Here is a 21,907-nt window from a genome sequence, read left to right on the forward strand (position 1 = left end):
TTGGGGCTATTACAGTGCTGTAATGAATAGGTTTAGTGTTGATGTTTTATTCTTATTTTCTTTTTGATGACAGGTGCTCTGAGTCATAATATTATTTAAGAATAAAGTTTGTTGAGAGTTATGTTATTATTGAGTAGTCTGAATAAATAGAAAAAACACATGACAACATCTATTTTAAAAATCTTGAAAAATGCTTTATTATTTCCTGATAGTCAATACTGAATGAAAGAAATTTGCAAAAAAACTCGACAGGGTTAAATCTTTCAGGAATGTGTTTAGTTTAAAAAATAGTTGCCATGACAAATTGAGCTTTGGAATTTCAGCATTCTACAACTTGTAAGCTTTACTTATGAGGCACACCTATCAATGTTAATTCTGATACACTTTTTTTTCTAAATAGTGTTGCTTGACTCTAAAAGATGTTAGAATTAATTCTTTCAAATGCATGAATAGCATGAAAACTGGGCAATGAAAAGCAATAAAAGTGCCAGGGTGGCTAGGGTACTTTTTCTTCTAGAAATTTTATTCCTGAAGATTGTTTTATGCTACTTTTGAGCTTTAAAAAAAAATCTCCATGATACTGTCATTTGAAACACACACTGGTCTCATCACTTATAGCCTACCCTGTCAGACTGTATATATAATCATCCCAGTTACATTGAAGAAGTGTGTAAACATATCTGTTATTACAGCATGATCACTGGAAACAGATGTATTTGGGGATATAGTTCCATATGGTATTCCAGATGTGTAGTCCTTGCTTACCAAATAGTTATTGTAAATTTCAGAGAAAAGGCAGCAAATAAGAACATATTTTCATCATGAATAATAATTCCTTCTTCAGGCTTTGGGAAACAGGATGTGCATCTTTTGGTGCTTGTTTTTATTTTTAATGATTGATAAAATGACATATTTATTTGGACTTAAATTTTCTTTAAAGAGGAACAGTTGTAATTGGCAAAAAACAAAAACAAAAAACCTAAGAATGTATTTCTTAATGTTGCATAATTGTCTTTACAAACTCATCCTATAAAAATACTCATTATAAACATGGCATTCAAAAAATGTCATTCATTAACTTACAAATAAAATTAAAATTACAATTATAAGGCTTCGAGGAGATTCTGCTAGGAGGGTTGCATGCTAATTGCACAGTTTAAGTCTTCTAATTTAATATTAGGCAAAAAAGATGATAATTATCTCAAGAAAAACACATAACAGTTTAAGGGCTGGGGGAAAAAAAGTTTCCGTTCTGCTTAGCAATCACACTGGATTAGAATGTAATACACAGAAAATGTTCTTGCATGAAAATAAGCCTTTCTTTGGGTCAGGGATTTAGAAGGAGGTCTGTTTCCCTATGCGGTCTCGTTAGGGGAGCAAATTCAAAAGCAACGACTTCTTAGACTTTTTGAGCGGTGCCGGGCTGGGCTGTGTACCAACAGCCTAGTCAACTGCAGACGGAACTGCAGCATCCCTTCCTGCCGTAGCGCGTCAGCCATTGGCTCCTCAGTGACACGTGACTGATAGAGCCTTTTCTGTGTCTTTTCTCGCCCATCTGTGTGCAGGGCACTGATAGGCCGGGCTGATGCGCAGGCAATTTATCATCTTGATCTCCCACTGAGTCAGGGAGCTCTCCTGTCACCAGTATTGATTTCAGAGGATGGACTAAATTTCCTAGGATTTCCATTAAGAATTAAGAAAAAAGCTCTAAGCACGCAGGGTAGCCAGACAGACATGGATATGAGATGGCACTGTGAAAACTCGCAGGTAGCTTCTTCTGTCACAGCCGCTGCTGAGCACAGCTTAGATCTGCAGCATGCAGGGTTTAAGATACCAGAAGCCTAAAAACATTAATAATGAAAATAAGAATAAACTCATTTGGATAAACTAATTTTAAGATTTATGTTAAAATATTTCTTCTTGAAGATTGCATGTCAAATTTATGCACGCTGTATATGAAATGTAGAAAGGTTGTTTTAAATTTTAAAATGTCCTTAAACCCTGAGCATGGTTGCTTCTAGTTTTGTCTGCTGCTGCTTTTTGTGAGCTTCAGGAGTTTATCAGCATGCTTGTGGCAAAAAACGACCAAAACTTTGTGTGTGTGTGTGTGTGTGTGTGCATATGTATGTATATATGTATTAACTTAGTTCAAGTGAAAGCATGAATAAAAGCTGCTTTCAATACTTGCCAGACTGCTTTATTATTGTTAATGACTTGGTGAAAATTTTGCTTAAATATGCTTAGATTCTGACCATGCATGCTTTTGTGGCAGAGTGGGATTTTCATGAGCATTTGTAAAGATGGAATGTCTGAATTAAATGCATGTTTGGTAAAACAGAAAATGTATTAGTGATCAATGATTAAACCTGATTAATGTAAATAATTCATGATAAGGTATTAGTAACATTTACTTACATTTATTCTGCTTACTGAAAAAAAGCATGTCTGGGATAATGAAAGTGTTTATATTTCTGAAATATTAATTTTGATTACTTCAACAATAGTAAGATTTTGATTTTCTAAAATGCCTCCCAGATGAAATAATTAAAAACATTTTTTAAGAAATTATATCCTAGAAGAGGATTCTAAACTGCTGTTTGTATGTGAGAGACTATGTTCACGTTCGTGTGTGTGAATTCCTTGGGGAATTGTTTGATACCCTCCTAGCTGGTCCTTATTCTCGAGAAAAGCAAAAATGCCTTGGCATTCAAACATTGCCTAGGCCTGTGGGGAATTAGAGCTAGCAGAAGCAAAAGTATAGACAGATGGGATTGGCATGCTCGGAGTGAGTGGAGACAATAGGTGGGGGTGGAGCAGATGGAGGACAGAAGGGATTGCATATCAGAAAAAGGGTAGGAGGGTGCCCTTAGGGAAGAGTGTGCTTAATAGTGAAGGAAGCCTGGCCTCTCTTTTCAGGGGAACTTCTGATTGCATCTTCATTTAATTAGGAGACAGAATGTCATGTCTGTGGTGACAACTATTTTCATTAAACTAGATAGTCCTTGCTTCATGAAGGAAAGAAATTCCATGAATGGAAGTTGCTTTACCAGATTACAAATGGTGTGTTGTCTATTTGTGGTGTTTGTCACATTTTTCTGTTTGCCAAGTTCAGGAAAAGCAGAAGTGAAATTAACATTAGGCTTTTGTATTCTTTTAGTTAGTAGCATCTAAATATAAATGTGGCAATTCATACTAAACTTATTTATCAGACTTTGGATGATTCAAGCATCTATAGGGCTTACTAAATTTTTCCCTAAAGAAGTTTTCAATTCTGAAAATGTTTAGAGCCATGCTAAGTAATCTACTATTATGTGACTTCTGGCTTTTTACTAGATGGCCATTTACAGAATAACTTTGGAATGTTTTATTTAAGTATGTGCTGATTTTATCATGCAGCATGGAGCCTGACCAATACCCAGTTCAAATTCTAAAATGAAATTAATCTTTCAGCAGCCTCCATCAAGCCTTCTGTCACCCCAGCTCCCAGAGAACTTGACACAGCTTTTACCCAGAAAAGTCATAGGACTGAAGGAGGATGAAAATCAACTTACTTCTGAATCCTCTGATTTTAATGACTCTTACAAAATTCTAGTTGAACCCAGATAAAATTTTCAGTCCTAAGTGCAAATTAATCTGACAAAAATCATGCTTCTAAAATGTAACAATGAAGCACAAATTTAAAATGTTTAAATGCAATCATTTGGGTTACCCACAGCTCACTTGTCAGTTATCTAGTGGATTTTGTATTAATATATGTAGAGAATTTTCATTCTCCAAAGAAAGTTTCCATTCTCAAAAAAGTTCTTTTGACTTAACTTTTGAACCTTGGCTTGACAAGAAATAATGACTTAGACAAGAAGAAAAAAAATTTTCCTTTTGGTACCTTAAGGTAAATTCAGGATAATATACTCACATCATTATACTAGTTTTCCCAAAGTTGAAGAATAAAGCCAACTTATTTCTGCTGTCATTTCCTTCATGTTCTATCCTTAGAAATTAATGGAAAAAATTAATTAAGCAGCAATATGCTTCTTACTTGGCAAATTCCCTGTAACATTTTTAGAAAGAGTCTCCAGACCGATCTTTGGACAGATATTTATGTTATGGAGAGTAGACTGCTGTTCATTGAGCAAAATTACCCAGTAATAAAGGATAAATATTTTCATTGACTTTGCACAATCAAGGTTGCCTAGTAGGCTAAGAGACACATTCTTCTTATGAGCAGAATGGAATGAAACTAGAAGAGCCCTGAACTGTTATTAAATGTCTGGTTACAATAGCATTTGGGCTCAAGTGCCAAGCAAATTTCTCACCAACACAATTAACTAGGGAAATGCTTACATCTTTACAAAATAATTAGTGATGTAACATTGCATATTAAAGATGTTCTGGGTAGTTATGATGAAATGCTACTGTCTGTGTCACTTCCATATGCTTCTTTAATTTATGAAATGTGTTTATACCACAGCATCTGGGTACATTTATAAAGTACGAGGACAATCAATTAACTATATGATGGATGCAGTAACCAGAATGCTAATTGATAGGAAAAGCCCTCTTAGCTGACACTTTTTAGTTTTCAAATGGGAAAAAAGCATGTAGCCAAATATTTTAGGCCTTTGTCTATACTAAGTTTAAATATTTCAAGAACTCAGCTTATACTCTGCCCATTTAGAAAATGACATTTAAATGAGATTTCACCCTATCAAAATTAGTGCTCTTAATTCTAGTATTAATGAGCACTACCAAAATCCACAACTGAACAGTGTTAATGAATGTTTAATCATACTTAGATCAAGTGGTGCCTTTATTATTTAGTCTTCTCTTTTACCTCCCATTTTCCTAGTTCCCAGTGTTTTATTCCTCCGCTACTTTTCCTGTGGTTTATGGACTCAAACACCAATAGTTAGAAAAAAAAAAAAAAAATGGCATCCATTTGCTTCAGAACTTGAGATTATTAAACATAAACAATAATCTTTGTGCAAATTCAAGATAGTATAATGACACCAAGTTTAGATTTATACTTTCTTTAGCATTTAAATTTTAAAAATTTACACTACAGTTACCAGTATTGACCCCAAAAGACTGATTTTACCTTCTGCTATCTTATTTACATGTACTTGACAGCTGATATTTGAATCTCCTGAAGGCTGCCTTCCCTCATCACTCTAGCATAGAGAATGGAGCTAAGGACAATATTGTGGAGTAGGTAGGCAATTTCCAGTATACAGAATAATTGGAGAGAGGCACAGACAATTATACATTCATGGATATCTCTAGGGTCTTTTGGCACATTAAAGACAATATGAGTTCAAACTGAGTAGCAACTATTAAAAAGCAGAAATATATGAGAGATAGTTTATATTTTTGCATCATAAACTATGTGTATTATCACTGCCCATTTCCATTTGCTTCTCAAATTTTCACCTTTATTTTAATTCATTTGATTAACCATAAGTAACTACCTCAGAATTATTTCCCAAAAACCAAAGATACATGAGGTTGTGGTATATGTTTTTTGATCTGTGGGTTAAGCCACAATTCATTTTCATGGGAATAAAAAATATTCAAATATTTGTTTTACTATTTTCCCATAACTATAATGTACAGCCTTTTGTTTAAAGTCTCCATTACTTTAAGTATTCATTACTTTGAAAGACAAAAACTATATATTATGGTGGGAATGACATGAATATTATTTTGAGGAGCCAAAATAAGTCAGTTCTCAAAAGAAATCAGTTTTGCAGTCTCTATGCTCTCATGTTTGTTTCCCCTGCTTTTTTATTAAAATGTAATGAGTCTTGTAGGACTCCACCATCTTGCCTCTAAGACTATTTCAGATTTTTTATGAAAAACATGATTACATAAGTTCACAGTGTAAATTTAATAGTAAAGTCATGGGTACAGTGAAGGCTTAACAGTATAGGGAAATGCCATTACCTGGCTGACTTAACATCGTTCAAGTTGAAAACTCTACAGGAATATATCAGTCTATGGCCATACCACACTGAATGCACCCAATCCCATCTGCTCTCAGAAGCTAAGCAGGGTTGGCCCTGGTTAGTACTCAGATGGGAGAGTGTATCGAAGACAAAAGTCTTTCCTAATCAGTCATCCAGTGAAATGAATTTACCTATAATGAAAAAAATACTTTCTATGCAAATATATAGATTATATAAAATGAAATGTATGTATAATAAGGTATAATTACATATATGAAACTAAGGCTGCCATTATGACTTCAAAACCTATTTTATTGTCAAATCAAACCTTTTACATATAATTTTGATTTTTTTAAAGTACTTTATTTTGAAGTTGCATATGTATAGCCTCAGGAGTCAATTCTCAATTTTCCATGTATGAACTGTCTACATATTGGATTAGTTTGCATGATTAGATGTGCTTTTTGGACCAGTTACCCTCCATTGGCTTCAAAATCATTGTTTTAATTATATACCATGCATCTCTCCATTAGCACAGCTAGATTTGAGTGGATCATCTACTCTTTAGATTTGTAGCGGGACTACAACATTTGTATAAAATGTGTGTCTATATAAAACATTGCTAAATATGTAGATATTAAATAATAGGCTTAAAAGTACATATAGCAAGCCAAAAATTTGATAGGGAATAGCTACTCTTAGATTTGGCAAGAGGTTTCTTAGCCTTTAGGAATTTTACTATCTCTTTCCAGAATGTTGAAAATTAAAATATGTAAGCAATTATTAAGCACCCCCTCAGTGCTTTTGTACATTGTTAGTTAAGATCTGTTAAAATATCTACTGGATGATTGCATCTATGCCAGAACACTCCTAGATGTCGTGGGTTACGCAAAGAAAAATGAGACACTTGCTGCCTTAAAAGTTCAGTTGAAGAGTCAGGACAAATACACATAAAACTAGAGGAGCACTGAAGGCCTAACTATTTTACCCTGTAGCATTACTTAATATATTTGCTCATTGTCTTGTCAATATATTTGCTCATTGTATTCTGTGTATTTCAAGGTAGCTTGGAGAAAGGAGAGTTCAAGGAGATACATTAATGTTATTTTGCTATATGTTTCCTGTGTTTGAGCAGCATTAGTTATCCAGTTACAAAATAAAAGGTAACACAAAATCAGGTCAAATCAGGTAGGCTACACATCCCTTAATATCAATACCCGCCTCTAAAATGGCATTACGGACACTGAGGGTACTAGAATATTAAGAGAGGACCCAAGTAGCTTGTCTCAAAATCAGTCAAGGGGGTTGTTTCCTGTTGTTCTGCATGTTCTCAGGACAACATACTGACTTCTTAAAAGCCAGTTTTCATGCTTTATGAAATATAAAAGTAATGCAAAATGGATGCAACTTTTGGTTGAAAAGTCATCTGCATAGTTAGTTTGTATTCATTCTCTTTATTCATTAAAATTAGCCATTGTTGCTAAGTGTCTTTCTTTAGAAAAAGTAAATTGGACCCTTTGGGAAAACTGCATAACTGTCTCAGACCCTTAGGGTATAATTGAGCGTTTTACAAATTGCTCTAGCAATAATTCTTTGCCTGATTCTACTTCCTTCGGTAGCTCTTAATTTTCTTTTCTTTTTGGTGGGATGGAGTCGGTGGGTGAGTGTGAGTAGGTCTGGGCAGTAAATGAGGATCTGGCCTTAGGTGAAATAATTTTGAATAAGTAATAATAATGATGTAAACTATCTACTCTTGATACTGGAATGGTCATCAATACTATTATTTTCTCAGTAAGTAGCTTAAAATATGGTGAATAATTATGGGATATTTTGTGAACCATTCATTAAAACTGACTGAAATGATACCTAGATATAAAACATTAAACTGAATAGCTCTTGATTACTTTACAAAACTTCAAGCTAGAGAAAAGGAAGCTAAGGTCACTTCTTAAAGACATCCACTGCAACAAGTGTTTTCTAGATTCCTGACTTTCTAGTTTTCCACATAGTAAGATTTCAATTGCAAGAGAAGGTGTCATTTTAAACAGAAGGCTTCTCCTGCAATAACAAAATAAATACTGACTCCAGCCTATTTCACTCTACCTAGCAATTCCCTAAATGATGCATCTACTCTTTTCAGTACTTTAGGAAGAGATATGAAGGTTTAAATTGATTAAGTAGAAAAGTATATGCTTGTTTTAGTTGAAACTCTAAAATGGGAGGACATTTTCAAATGTCATTCAAACAAGGATAATAGATGTTTTATGTCTATAAACATAACAAAAGTGGGGGAGGAATTTGTACGTTGCTTGTTTTGGTTGTGGTTGTATTTCTTTTTCTTTGTTGAATGTATCTGTATCGTTTTTTAAAAAAAGAGTGTATTTATGAATACCACAGTTTTGTCATCTTATATGTAATATATGGCAATTAATCAGACCAGCACACTTTTTTATTTTAAAATAAATATTTTAATTCAGAATAATTTGAGATCTAGAAATGTCATAAACGTATTTTAGATAATTCTCTTTTTGTTCATTTTTCCCTAATGTGAATATGTCCTATAACCCATTGTACGTTTGTCAATACTAAGAAATTAACATCTGGTTAATTTTAATCACTTTTTAAAGGTGAATTACTTTTGAAAAGTGATTTACTTTTACAATTCTTGTCTCATAGATGCCACTGAGTGTCATAAGACTACTTTGGGAAATTTATCACTGGGTTCGATAAATTGCCTAAGAGAATCCACCAGTTGCCTAAGAGAATCCTCTTCACTGGATTCCTCAGATTTCCACTTGGAAACATTCAATCACATATTTTAGGAGTAAAAACAATTAACAGGAAAGCAATTCTTTGTTTGTACCTGTTTTTTCTTTCTAACCTTTTAAATGTTGGATTTTTCTGAAGTTGGTCTCAGAATCTCCTTTTCTCTTTTGGTTTCGTTGGGAAATCTATAAGATCTCCAGCCCAGAATTCTCTTCTCAACTTCAAATCTACCCTTGCAACTGCTATCAGTTCACTTCAATTTCAACATGTCCCAATCTGAACAGATTACTTTTTGGAGCTTATCTAATTTTAGAGCATTTTCTTTTAATTGATCTATGTGAAGACATTGTACTGGAGAAAGTTCTACATCTACTGGTGAAGACTTAATGGCTTAATCTTCTGACACTTGATTTTCTTGTTTGTAAGGTGAGGAGTTCGCAGCTCTAACATTTCATGATTTTAGAGTGTGAATAAATGTGTTTCCTTTGGAAAAAAAAAGAAATGTTTTAAAGAACATTGGTCTTATAAACAGGCTATTTTTAATTTTGTTGAATTATCTCACCTGGATTTTGAGATGAATCTGCATCTGAGATTTTCTTATGAGATTTTCATCTTGAAAATTTTTATTTTGAAGGTAGTGGCAGAAAAATTGTCACATCTAGCATTAATTATAGGGCAAACTGATTTTCCATTTCCATAATGAAGAATACAGATGCTCATTTCAAATCCTAGAAACACAATAGGAAGAAATAGCATCTCTTCATCTTGAAAATGAGGAAAATTTTCTCGGTGTTGTATCTCAAAAGTAATCACACTTCAGTGAAAACGAAGGTATGGGGGCCTATATTGATCATTCCACTTGTGCTCCCAAACTTCCAGCTTTGCTGATTTGGAATGATTTCAAACTATTTTTTATACAATGGATGCCAAAAGAGCAAACTTATTCACTGTAAGTGAAAATATTTATTACCATATGTCAAGAAACTTTGATTCTCTCTGGTATTCACAAGAATAATACCGCTGTGGTGTAAAATCACACCAGCTGAATCTGCTAAATAACTGCCCATGTGAATGCTGTACCTACTGTGTGTATTTTTAGTCTTTATATCAATAAATATTTGATAGAGTGCTGCATGCTCTGTACTAAAAATCCTTCTTCCCCAAATCAGTTTCAGATTCTCCTTTAAGAAATAAAGTACAGTGTGGTTCCTAATGAAGTGGGAAGGAAAGTGGTGACATAAGCAATTGACAGCACAGCCTGAGAAGCATTCTTACCACTGATAAAGATTTGTGGAAAAATAAATTTCAAAACTGCCAAATGAGATCCTCTGAGAACAAGGTGTTGTAAGCATTTTTCTATAAATGTGAAAGAGAAAGTCTATATTAGGAACAAAAGGTTAGTTGTGTAGGACAAATTATTTTTATGGCTGTTCACAATTTGTATATAAAAACTTAGGCCAGGCATGGTCGCGCACACCTGTAATCCCAGCACTTTGGGAGGCCAAGGCGAGTGGATCGCCTGAGGTCAGGAGTTCGAGACCAGCCTGGCCAACATGGTGAAACCCCATCTCTACTAAAACTACAAAAAATTAGCTGTGTGTGGTGGTGGGCACCTGTAAACCCAGCTACTTGGGAGGCTAAGGCAGGAGAATTGTTTGAACCTGGGAGGCGGAGGTTGCAGTGGGCCGAGATGGCACCATTGCACTCCAGCCTGGAAGACAGAGGCACACTCTGTCTCAAAAAAAAAAAAAAAAAAAAAAAAAAAAAAAAAAAAAAGGAAAAAAGAAAAAAAGAAAAAACATTATATAGATTGCTTGCATCTGTAATAATTAGAAACCTTAGGCAGAAAAAAGTTGTTCCTAGACACAAGGAAACATAATTAGAACTTTGAAACCGAACATAGTGACTCACGCCTTTAATCCCAGCACTTTGGGAGGCCAAGGCAGGTTTGAGCTCAGGAGTTTGAGGCCAGCCTGGGAAACATGGTGAAACCCCGTCTCTACCAAAAATACAAAAAAAATAGCCAGGCGTGGTGGTGTGCACCTGTCAGGGGGCTGAAGTGGGAGAATCACTTGAGCCCAGGAGACGGAGGTTGCAGTGATCTGATATTGCACCACTGCTCTCCAGACTGGGTGACAGAGTGAGACCCTCATCTCAAAAAATAAAGTAAAATAAAGAACTTGGACATTTATCATTTCAAGACTTTTAAAATTTATTTTATTTTATTTATTTATTTTTTGAGATGGACTTTCACTTTTGTTGCCCAGGCTGGAGTGCAATGGCACAATCTTGGCTCACTGCAACCTCCACCTCCCAGGTTCAAGTGATTCTCCTGCCTCATCTCCCTAGTAGCTGGGATTACAGGCACCCACCACCATGTCCAGCTAATTTTTTTTATTTTTAGTAGAGACATGATTTCACCATGTTGGCCAGGCTGGTCTCAAACTCCTGGCCTCAGGCAGTCCACCCGCCTCAGCCTCCCAAAGTGCTGGGATTGCAGATGTGAGCCACCATGCCTGGCTTTTTTGCTGGAGTACAATGGCATGATCTCAGCTCACTGCAACCTCCACCTCCCTAGTTCAAGCAATTCTCCCACCTCAGCCTCCTGAGTAGCTGGCATTACAGGTGCACGCCACCACACCTGGCTAATTTTTTGTAGTTTTAGTAGAGATGGGGTTTCACCATATTGGCCAGGCTGGTCTCGAACTCCTGACCTCAGGTAATCCATCTGCCTCATCCTCCCAAAGTGCTGGGATTACAGGTGTGAGCCACCGAAGACTTCTTAATATATGGAAGATGCATGCAGTGATTACATTTTAAATTTTAATTTTCTGTCAAAATCTAAACAGAAACTATTTACCTCCCACCAGGATTCAATGGATGTTCTGGGAAACCAGCAGTTTGGAGCATAAATTGATATGTACAGTAGAAGTGTAGCTTTTAGTGTAATCTTATAATGATAGATTTGGCTTCCAGAAAATAGTTAGCTTAAACACTTCATCTTTAAAGCATTTCCTGAACTTCAGACTTCAAAGCTTTAGAAGTATTGCGCTTCTGTGGGACTAGGGAGAGAGGAGGGTGAGGTGTTGTGAGGTGTGGCCTCATAACTTCTCAGCCAGCTCTTTTCATTATGGACACATAAACTAGAGGCCTGGGTATGTTACAGCAGCTCTGGAACATGTGACCGATTCAGCATCTGTTAAATATTTTATTCTTTTCTAATAATTCCTCCCACTATTTAAAATTTACTGATAGTATTAGCTCTGGCAAAAATATTAATGGGTTCTGAAAGGGATTCGTCATTTAATTCACCATGCTTAGACATTTTAATGAAGGTAATTGAGAACCTGCCTGAGTTTGTTTTACCCTGTTTTGTTTGGTGAAAGATGTTCAAGGATGGGGGTGGGAGGGATCTTCTAACCGCACATTTCTGTTCTGTATCTGAAGGTTTGGTGTTTATGAGGAGTAAAGTCTTTTGCTTCTTTTCTCTTAAGCCACTTTCTAGAATACTGTAATCAAGACTTATTTCACATCTCATTGCATGAGAGATTCATTCTACTTTCCTAAATATGAAATAGCTGTATCATAGATGTCACTTGTAAAATGGACAGAGACACTCTGCCACCACCCAAACATAGGTGGAGGAACTCTTTTCTTAGCTTTTCTCCTTCCTTCTGCTCATTCTCCTTCTTATTTCCCATTTGCTTTGCCTCTTTTCTTCTATTTTGCCTACACCAGAGCTCTGCTAGTGGCATCTATTGTCTTTTTTCTGCCCCATTCCTGTCACTTGAAGGACAAATTTTGAAGCCAATACATAGCAATAAAACTTCTAAGTCACTAGCCATTATTTTTAGACCACATGGAAGTCAGGAAAATTCACGGAATTCTGTGACATTAAAAGAAAGCATATTGAGCACAAATGAATTCTCAGATAAATAAGGATTCTGCAGGATTTGAGGACTGAAAAATAAGATTACACATTGTAGGGGTAGCTAATTGGGCAGAAATGGCAGCATCCTCAGGATATAAATAATGGAAAATTAATTTTTAGTGAATCCCTGATATTTCCTCTTTTGTCAGTTTCATTTTATTTGTATTTTGTTTTCATTTTCTTTTTTTATTATATGTTCTTATTTATTTATTTAGAGATGGGCTCTCACTTTGTTGCCCAGGCTGAGTGCAGTTGCATGATCATAGCTCACTGCTGTCTCCATATCCTGGGCTCAAGGGCTCCTCCTGCCTGAGCCTCCTGAGTACACTGGGACTACAGGCACAAGCCACCAAGCTTCGTTATTATTATTTTTTTTTCCTTTTTAGTAGATGTGATGTCTTGCTATGTTGCCCAGGCTGATCTGGAACTCCTGAGCTCAAGTGATCCTCCTGCCTCCGCCTCCCAAAATGCCAGTACTACAGGGATGATCCAACATGCCTGACCATTTTCTCTTTTAAATCAAGTGCATAATTTTTTGGTGGTAAAATTTTTAGTTATTTCATGTCTTAATTTCAGGATTTAATATTCAGAGATAAGTGACAAAAAAAGTAGACAAAAATGGTGTCACTAGTGATAACATGTGACAGTATCTTTACCTTGAGTAATGGTGAAATAGTCAATATTGTAACTACATTAAAAGCAATAGTTATTTCAGGTAACAACTATAGTTTTTAGCAGAAAAGTAAATTGTATGTAACCAATTAATTTTGCTCCATTGATAAAACGTCAGGCTGTATGTATGACTGTATGTATGACAGGCTGACAACTATATGTTGTCATTTTATCTCTGTCAATAAGCCGTTTCATGAAAGAGAAGATTACTTATGTATGTATGTATTATGTATTTATTTATTTATTTCTAAAACATCCTACTTTGAAATAATTATAGATTCATAGAATGTTGCACAGGAAGATACAGGGAGATCCCTCTACTCCTCAACCAATCTTGTTGCCATGTTAACATCTTTCTTACCCGTAGTCCAATATCAAAACCAGAATGTTGATATGGGTACAAATCATAGAGCTTATTCAGATTTTGTCAGTGATGCATGCACTCATTTGCGTGTTAATGTTTGTATATATGCATGTGTAGCTCTATGCAGGTTTTTGTTTGTTTTGTTTTGTTTTGTTTTTTTTGAGATGGAATCTCGCTCTGTCACTCAAGCTGGAGTGCAGTGGCATGATCTCAGCTCACTGCAACCTCTGCCTCCCAGGTTCAAGCAATTCTCCTGCCTCAGCCTCCTGAGTAGCTGGGACTACAGGCACCTGCCACCACGCCTGGCTAATTTTTGTATTTTTAGTAAAAACAGGATTTCACCGTATTAGCCAGGATGGTCTTGATCTCCTGACCTCGTGAGCCACCATGCCCGGCTTCTATGCAGTTTTATCACATGTGTAGCTTCTTATAACCACCACCTCAATCAGGATATTAACCTCTACCATTACCACAGGACTCCCTTGTGTTACTCTCCATCATTGCATGGGACATGTGAAAAGTCATCTACTCTAACCTACTTATATTAGGATGAGTGATTTATCCCAGGTCAGTGGGTTAGAATGCTGATAGAACTCTTATCAAATCTTAGATTATTATTTCTTGTCCTACACTAGTTTCAGGCATTATACATTACATTGTCAATTTATAAAGTAGGCAGTTATTCAGCAAGTTTAAAGATAAAAGACTTGAAGCAACAAAACTTTTACAGAGTCATTACAATTCTCAATTTAAAAAAAATCCAGATCTCTATTATGGGATGCAAATGGGTTAAGAGAACATTTAACAGTCAATGGAAGCATTAGATTAGTATTCAGACAAAGTGTCTGTATCACAGAGATAATCCATGTTGCTTCAGCGGAACTCAGGATGGTTCCTGAAGGGTGAGGAGGCAGTTGGTTGATATCTGTGAAGAAACTCAGATATTTAGCTACAAATTATATAATCAATACTCTCCACCCAAGGAATTTCAGACCTATTCCCCCCTCTTTGTATACCACAAACATACAAATATTTTTCTTTTTTCTTTTTTTTAGTATTAGGGTCTCACTGTGTTGCCCAGGCTGGACTCAAGTGACCCTCCTGCCTCAGCCTCCTCAAGGTGACTGGGACTAGAGGTGTGTACCACCACACCCAGCCACATCAGATATTTCAAGAATTATTTTTCCCTTACAGTTTCCCTTTATATGTTAGTTATCATTGATAAAATGATTAGGATGAGGTTGTGGGGAGAGAATTGGGAACTGGGGTGTCACACCACATAAGTTGATCCACTAACCTGTTTCATATCCACTTTGGAAATACTTTTGGTGCTACTCACCTTTGGAAGTAAGTCTGGCTATTAAAGTGTAGAAGAGCATTTATTTGGAAAGAGTGTTGGACTTTTCTACTGTATCAGCATCACAGAAATGAGATGTAAAGACCCATAGGCTAATTTGTCCTATTTCCACAGAAATTTCACTGACTATTTTTCAAAAGGCCTAATCTATTTTTGTTTAAAATAAATGAGAATTCAATGCAGATTCTTGTTAGGACTTGAAACTGCTGATTGTTATGTTTTCTGGGTTGTTTTTCTTTTTAGATCTAGTTGACAGTTTGCATAACTAATTACTGTGTTCTCATTTGTTTAATTCCAGCATTGCTGTAAGCTTCTTAGAATGGAGGGTCGGGGAGGGAAGCTCTACTGCAGTCTTCAAGTACATCAACAAGATGTTACAGCAAGGAGTACGGGAGATTGAGAGATCGATTGTGTGTGTGTGTGTGTGTGTGTGTGTGTGTGTGTGTGTGTGTGTGTGTGTGTGTGTGTGTATGTGCTTTGGAAGATGGTTCAATGTTAAAGCAACAAAGTGAATTTTAAATAACTGCCAGGGTTTGGTAGCTAATAATGCCTTTGTGAAGGGTTTTGCCGGTAACAAAATGCAGGAGATACTGGGGTCCCCTGTGGCCTTGTTTTTATGTAGGGCATTCTGTATCATGATGAATCATTTGCAGCAAGCTTTTGCTAGGAAACCTGAAGAACATACACCCCTAGAAATCCTGCTTTTTCTTGCTGGATTTTAATTAATCATTTATTTAATTTAAAAAATGATATTATTTGTTTCGTACTCATTTTACATGGGAAAAAAAGCCTCATAATTAAAAGAGAATTTGTTAATAATTATCTCCTGTACCCAATAGGTAGCTTTAAAACTTTCCCAAGCATAGTATGCTGTGGATTCCATTTATGGGGAAAAGAATGCTTTTATCAAGAATCATTGCCTCTTTTGTCAATGAAGCATGAGTTCATGGTGCAGGTTTTGGAATTTAGAAGCATTAACTGAACTATTTAAGAACCATTGGGGTAGTGATATGTGATAAAATGATGTTTTTTGCATGTCTTTTTGTTGGCAGTGCTGGTGCTGGTGCTTTTTCTGGGGAGGGTGGTGTTGATTTAATGACTGGACTTGTATGCTTTCACTTTCTTTCCTACACTATAAGATGGGACACTTTTAAGGAGATCTTCCACAATTCATTAGACTGAAATTTTGCTTTAATGCAAATCTTTGAATAATTGTCGTGCTTCTTGGAGGATCTGTCAAATTTGGATGAGGAAATTAATGTGATATTCAGTAGAACATTTTTATAGCTATTCCATATTGGGAGTACAACTGTGTTTGCAACAATGGTGAAAATGATTATTGTTGGATTTATGTGTACTGCTTCTCTTAGAGCAGCCAAACTGGTGAGATAGGCCACCTAAGAGCAGATATGAATGACTGGATCTCTACATTTGCATAAATAAATAAATAGAATTTTGTGGTTTCTAGTTGCTATAAGCAACACAGACAGTTATTTCCAAACCTTTCAAGACACAATGAGTGGCAAACATTGTGTGCCTCGTGATTTGAACCTCCACATATGAACTCAGTTGAATGCTTGAGAGCTAAGATGAAACTCATACACATTCTTGCAAACCATTGCCATGGCAACATACTTAAAATTTCCAAGGTCTATCTCCCTTGAGTTTGCACCTGCAGTTAGCTTATTATGAAACAAAAAAAAAGAAGGCTTTCCAATTCAAAAATGCTTTGGAATGGTTGGAACTGTGTTTTGAAATAAAGTGGAGATTAAAAGTCAAAAAGCAAAATAGAACATTCAGGAAAAAAATACATTTGCATTCTTCATGTACTGTTTGGCTCTTTCCCCTTCCTCTTCACAATATGCTAGACAAGGACAAAAGTGGATTGTCTACCTCTTGTGAATGCTAGGATACTGGGATTTTACCCACTTTATTAAGAAACATGTTATTTTCAGCATCCTGGAGGTAACATATGCATGTCTTATAAAATAATAATGAAGGTGATAATAGCCAGTATTTATTTTGAATTTATCCCGTACCAGGAACAGTATTAAGTATATCATCTGTCATGATTTTCTTAATTCCTGTAACTACTGCAGAGATTGGCAGTGCATCCCTCCCATTTACAAATGAGAGGTTAAATAAGTCACCCAAGTTCTACCAGCTCGAAATAGTAGAGTCCAGATTTAAACTTGGGTATGTCTGACTCCACTGCCTATGCAGCAGATCACTGGGAAGCAGTGTTATAAGATCCCATAACCTGTACCAGGACTTCTCAATTTGTCAAGCAAACAACTGGTCCTAGGAAACCAAAAAGATGCTACCATGGAGAGCATCTCTCCGTCTCTTCAGGGTACACCAAGTGAATCACCCACTCTGGATAGATATAGCTGGATGCCTGTATGGCTGCATCAGGTTCTACCAAAAAATAGAAACCAGTGTACCTTCAAGTCTTTCAGGTAGCAAAGTAGTCAATGACAGTAAGACAGCCACCTTCCTTATTATATTACTTCATCTTCGTTTCCCTCCCAGCCAACTCAATGGAACACAAAAGGAGGCTTGGCTTCTGTTTGAATAGATCTTGGAAAATAGAAATTTAGGAATGTGGAACCTTCTTTCAATAAGGATTCTTGGATTCAATAAAATAAGAAAAGCCCATTTGAAAATTATCGTAGTGAAAATATTACTGGGAGAGTCGCTTACAAATAAATGTACTACCTTCATGAAGAACTTTGCATTTGGAAGAAACTAACAGATCCTGTGTATTTGAAGCCATCATCCTTGACTGAGTGCTCTCATGCACCTGGGCTTTCTCATTTGAGAACCTCTCTGACATCCTTTGCCTTATAGCCAATTTCTCATTTCTCAAGATAGAGAACCTTGATTATCTGGATTTCCAGCTCAAAGCTGATCTGAAGGGGCAAACTGAAAGAAAGAAAGAGGTCTATAAAGGCTGACAAAAGACAAAAACTAGATTGAGCTTTCATAGACTAAAAAGTAAACAAGCACCTTGGGCACCTATGGGGAATAGTCAGCGATACTCTTTGAGATCACTACTGTGTTTCCAGCCTCGTGCTCATAAAAATGACTCCAAATCATCAAGAAAAGTTTGTCTTCTGAACTATCTGTTTAAAGAGCTACACCTATATAAGTTCTCATGATGATAAAAGGTATGTTTATGTTGAATAGCCTTCTTTCTTGTCCTTAATTAGTAGGCATCTATGCAATGATAATGAAGGGAAGAGGGCAGGTGGGGATTGCAGAAGTGTGCGGGAAGGAAGAGGACAAACCCAGATGGCAGAGGCATGATAACAACTGCAATGAAACATGTCAGCATTGAGTGAGACAGACTGTAAATGCAAGGCTGGCGAGAGAAAAGCTATCCAAGAGAGGGATATGTTTAATCATTTAGAAATCTAAATGTTATTTAAGTGATGTTTATTTATAACAACTTTTTAAATGACCAAAAAAAGTCTGAATAGTGGACCCAAAAAAAGAGGTCATTAGGCAATATCATAACCAAATAAAACACTGAAATACCTGCAGGAAGAGTTCAGCAGCAGATCCCATCTCATGAAATACATGCACAAAGGCAAGTTCTCTAATGAAGCTCCTAGTTCTCAAGACAATTAGCAAAATTCTTGTACTGTTTCCGCACTTGTGTTCTTCAGTTGGATTTTACTGGGCTTTGTACCAGCCACTGAGTGCTCTCTAGTCTGGCAGCTGTGAGTGATGGCACCATTCCCTAGTATTTTTCAAAGGCCTTCCTTAAAATTTCAGTAAGACATAGGGCAGAATTTAAAAAGTCAAGTCACATATGAGAAACTTGGGAAAAGTAGTAAATTATTCCCGCTGTTATTTTTGTCTGTCCCATACCCAAACATGAAACTAGGAGCAGTAGAAGGAGTAAGATGCCAACTGGGTGGAGAGCCGGGAGACTGGGATAGACTCCTAAGTCCCTCCTGAACAGTGCAGTGCAGTAATTTGACACTGTACATCTGACCCATGCCTGACCATGCCAGTTTAGGGTTTCCTTCTCTTTACCTAAAAGGGAACTGGAGTACATAATTCAAAGAGCCTCCAATATGATTTGACAAATGTTTGATTACATCATGTAGCTAGAGAGAAGAGACGATCCTTGTATCTTCAATACACTGAAAATGTTGTGATTTTCTGAGGCGCTTTTACAAGCACTGTCCTGTCAAATATATAATCTTCTCTGTTTATAGAATATTTAAACAGGGATGTGTGAGTTTAGGTGAGAAACGTGTACTTTCTTTGTGAAGGGAGTGTTTGTCTCTAAAGATTAGGGAGTCCAGTGCTAGGAATAACGTTTAATTTCCATATTGCAGTGAGAATAATGGGAAAATATCTACAAGAGCCATTCATTTTGAAAGCTGGTTGCATCTATGTAATAAATACTCATGATAATATCTTCCATATACCAGCTACTGTGCTATACAGTATGCCTATCTAGGTCTAGATAATGTAATACATATAATACTCATGCAAAATAGGTGTAAATAACTTCACTTTTACATAGAAAGAAATACAGAGAAGTTGGGGAACTCGCCCAGGGTTTCACAGCTAGTAAGTGGCAGAGGTGGGATTTAAGTCCAGTCCGTTCAGCTACAGCATTCATGCTTCTTCCATGCTCAATAGTGGAAAAATCAACTGGCTGCTCATAGAGAGCCTGCATTTGTTACACATTGAATTTCCATTTAAAATTCAAAGCAGGGATGCCTGGTTACTTAGCATCTATCTCAATTTCATCAGTTCCAACTCAACTCTCTTAGGAACTACCTTTGAGAACTATTAAAAGCCACCAATTTTCCCCACCCATTCATGATTATCTGGCAAATTATCCTGATAGAATGCAGGCAGCTTAGTAACTTAAATTGGAGAACTAGAACTCAAGTGTCAGGGCTCATGATATCTCAAATTAAATCAACAGTTATATACAGGGCACATTCCTTGTACCAAAAAGTATTTTGGCAGAGTAAAAAAGACTATCTCCTTTATCACAAATTTCTACTCACGGAAACATTTCCAGATTTCTTTGACTTATGGAATCATATAATAATAACTGGAAGAGAGCATGTAATTCTCTTTCCTAAATTTACACATGGACCTAAGGTGCTACAGTGTGTTGGTTAGAGTCAAACAGCATTTGCTCCTTGGACTTTTCTTGCTATGTGAGATCTTATTTCCTGAGGTAGCTCCTCTGGGAGTTGGGACACCACAAATGAAATAGGAAGAGATGAAAAAAATGAAATCAAAGGGAAAAGGAGAAAAGTAAACACTGGCACCATTTACTAGTTGTAAAAATGAAGGAACACCAATTGCCTTACAATGAATGGTGGTAGCAGTCACATTTTCTGAAAAAGTTAACATGACAATGCTTCTTCTTGCTTTTCAAATTGATACCTTTTCTAATCATCTGATAGCTCGGTATCAGAGAACACAGAGCATCTTTGGTTCTGTCAATCTCTTGCATTTGGAAATGTTTTTGTAAAAGTCTAATGTACTTTTGTTTTGTCTAGTAAGATGAGGTGATTTATAGTGTTGGACTTATTTTTCCTATCAAATCACTTCTATTTTTCTGATTATACTAGCTGGAATCATTTCTGACTCATTGGCCAGATATTTGTCTCTTATATGCTAGGTACTGTGGCAGGCCCTGGGGATGCAACCTTGAATATACAGTGTGAACACTTAATACATGTGTAAAAGATTAATTCATAAAATGATAGATTCCCTCTCCAAACCCAAAAGAAATTGGATTGCGTGCTCCGCCACAATATTCTAAGTGTTCTGAGTCAGAATACTGTATTTTTATTCCTTCCCTGTGTAACTCTTATCAAATGAAAATATTCAACAAATGAGTACAAATGGATGAATGAATGAATGAATGGAAAAATCAGTAGATATACATTTGGTTAGTGCATTCTGTCTTGCACTATTTCTTGGTGTGAATCTTATGGCTGGCCTCTTTCAGGAAAAAGATAAAGCTTTCATCCTATAGTTAGATTTTGAAGGAAAACATTACAAAGGAATTTTTTTTTTTTTTTTTTTTTTTGCCACTAAGTAAAAACATTTATAATGTAAGACTATTGCAATAGAGTTTGTAAGAGATAGAGATAGTTGAGGAATATTATATAGGTAAAAAAAAAAAAAATGATAGTTAACTATGTTTTTCTCAGTCCCTTCCACAGAGTAGGCTTTATCTTACTGCTTTCTCGAAGGACAGGAATGCTTCATAAAAGCAGGAAGACCAACTTATTGCAAGACATTTTTAGCTTTGCCTTCCTTCTAACTTTCAGTCATTCTCTTTCAGTTAAAGATAATGTCACTTTTTGCTATTTCTCTACCATACATTTCCAGCCATGGGGCAAAAAATGTGGAAGCCAGTTAGAAAGTTTCATTGTCACTTCTAGAGATGTTATAAGGCAGATAAAATCTTTGAAAAAGTGTTATTTTGCCACAATTCTTATCTCCCACTCTTAGGAATTGTATTCCTAGAAAATAATCTATACTTACTCACTTTTATATTGAGATTTAATTAGTTGGTATGAATGAGCAATTGTGAAAATCATACCTTTTTCATAACAAAAAATGTAGCCAGCTTACAGGGGATGACCGTAAAGAATAAGATTATTTAAAATGTGATGATTCTAGTAAATTCAAGTGTTGTGTATAATATTTCTTCTATTTTTAAAGTCAAGATGAATCCCTCACTTTTAACTAAATTGTATTTTCATAATGATTATTTTTCAAGTCATAATTATTTTGAAAAAATCCTTTTATTCATGCAGATACTTTAAGAATATAAGCCAGGTTTTTTAGTGATTATGTCATTTTAAATCAACTCTACT

The 21,907-nt window shown here is 35.9% G+C and overlaps 1 protein-coding gene across 2 annotated transcripts in view; it reads left to right on the forward strand.

The window, feature by feature from the left end:
• Window positions 1–1,537: 1,537 nt before the first annotated feature.
• Window positions 1,538–21,907, forward strand: part of NRXN1 (neurexin 1) — a 57,112-nt gene continuing 36,742 nt past the window's right edge. For both annotated transcript variants that reach the window (XM_030920464.1, XM_030920465.1), the window contains exon 1: window positions 1,538–1,767. In XM_030920464.1, coding sequence (XP_030776324.1) covers window positions 1,735–1,767 — 33 coding nt within the window. In that variant the 5' untranslated portion in view covers window positions 1,538–1,734. The remainder of the gene's footprint in view (window positions 1,768–21,907) is intronic.

This window comes from Rhinopithecus roxellana, chromosome 17 (genome assembly GCF_007565055.1).
Source record: "Rhinopithecus roxellana isolate Shanxi Qingling chromosome 17, ASM756505v1, whole genome shotgun sequence".
NCBI classification, from domain to species: domain Eukaryota; kingdom Metazoa; phylum Chordata; class Mammalia; order Primates; family Cercopithecidae; genus Rhinopithecus; species Rhinopithecus roxellana.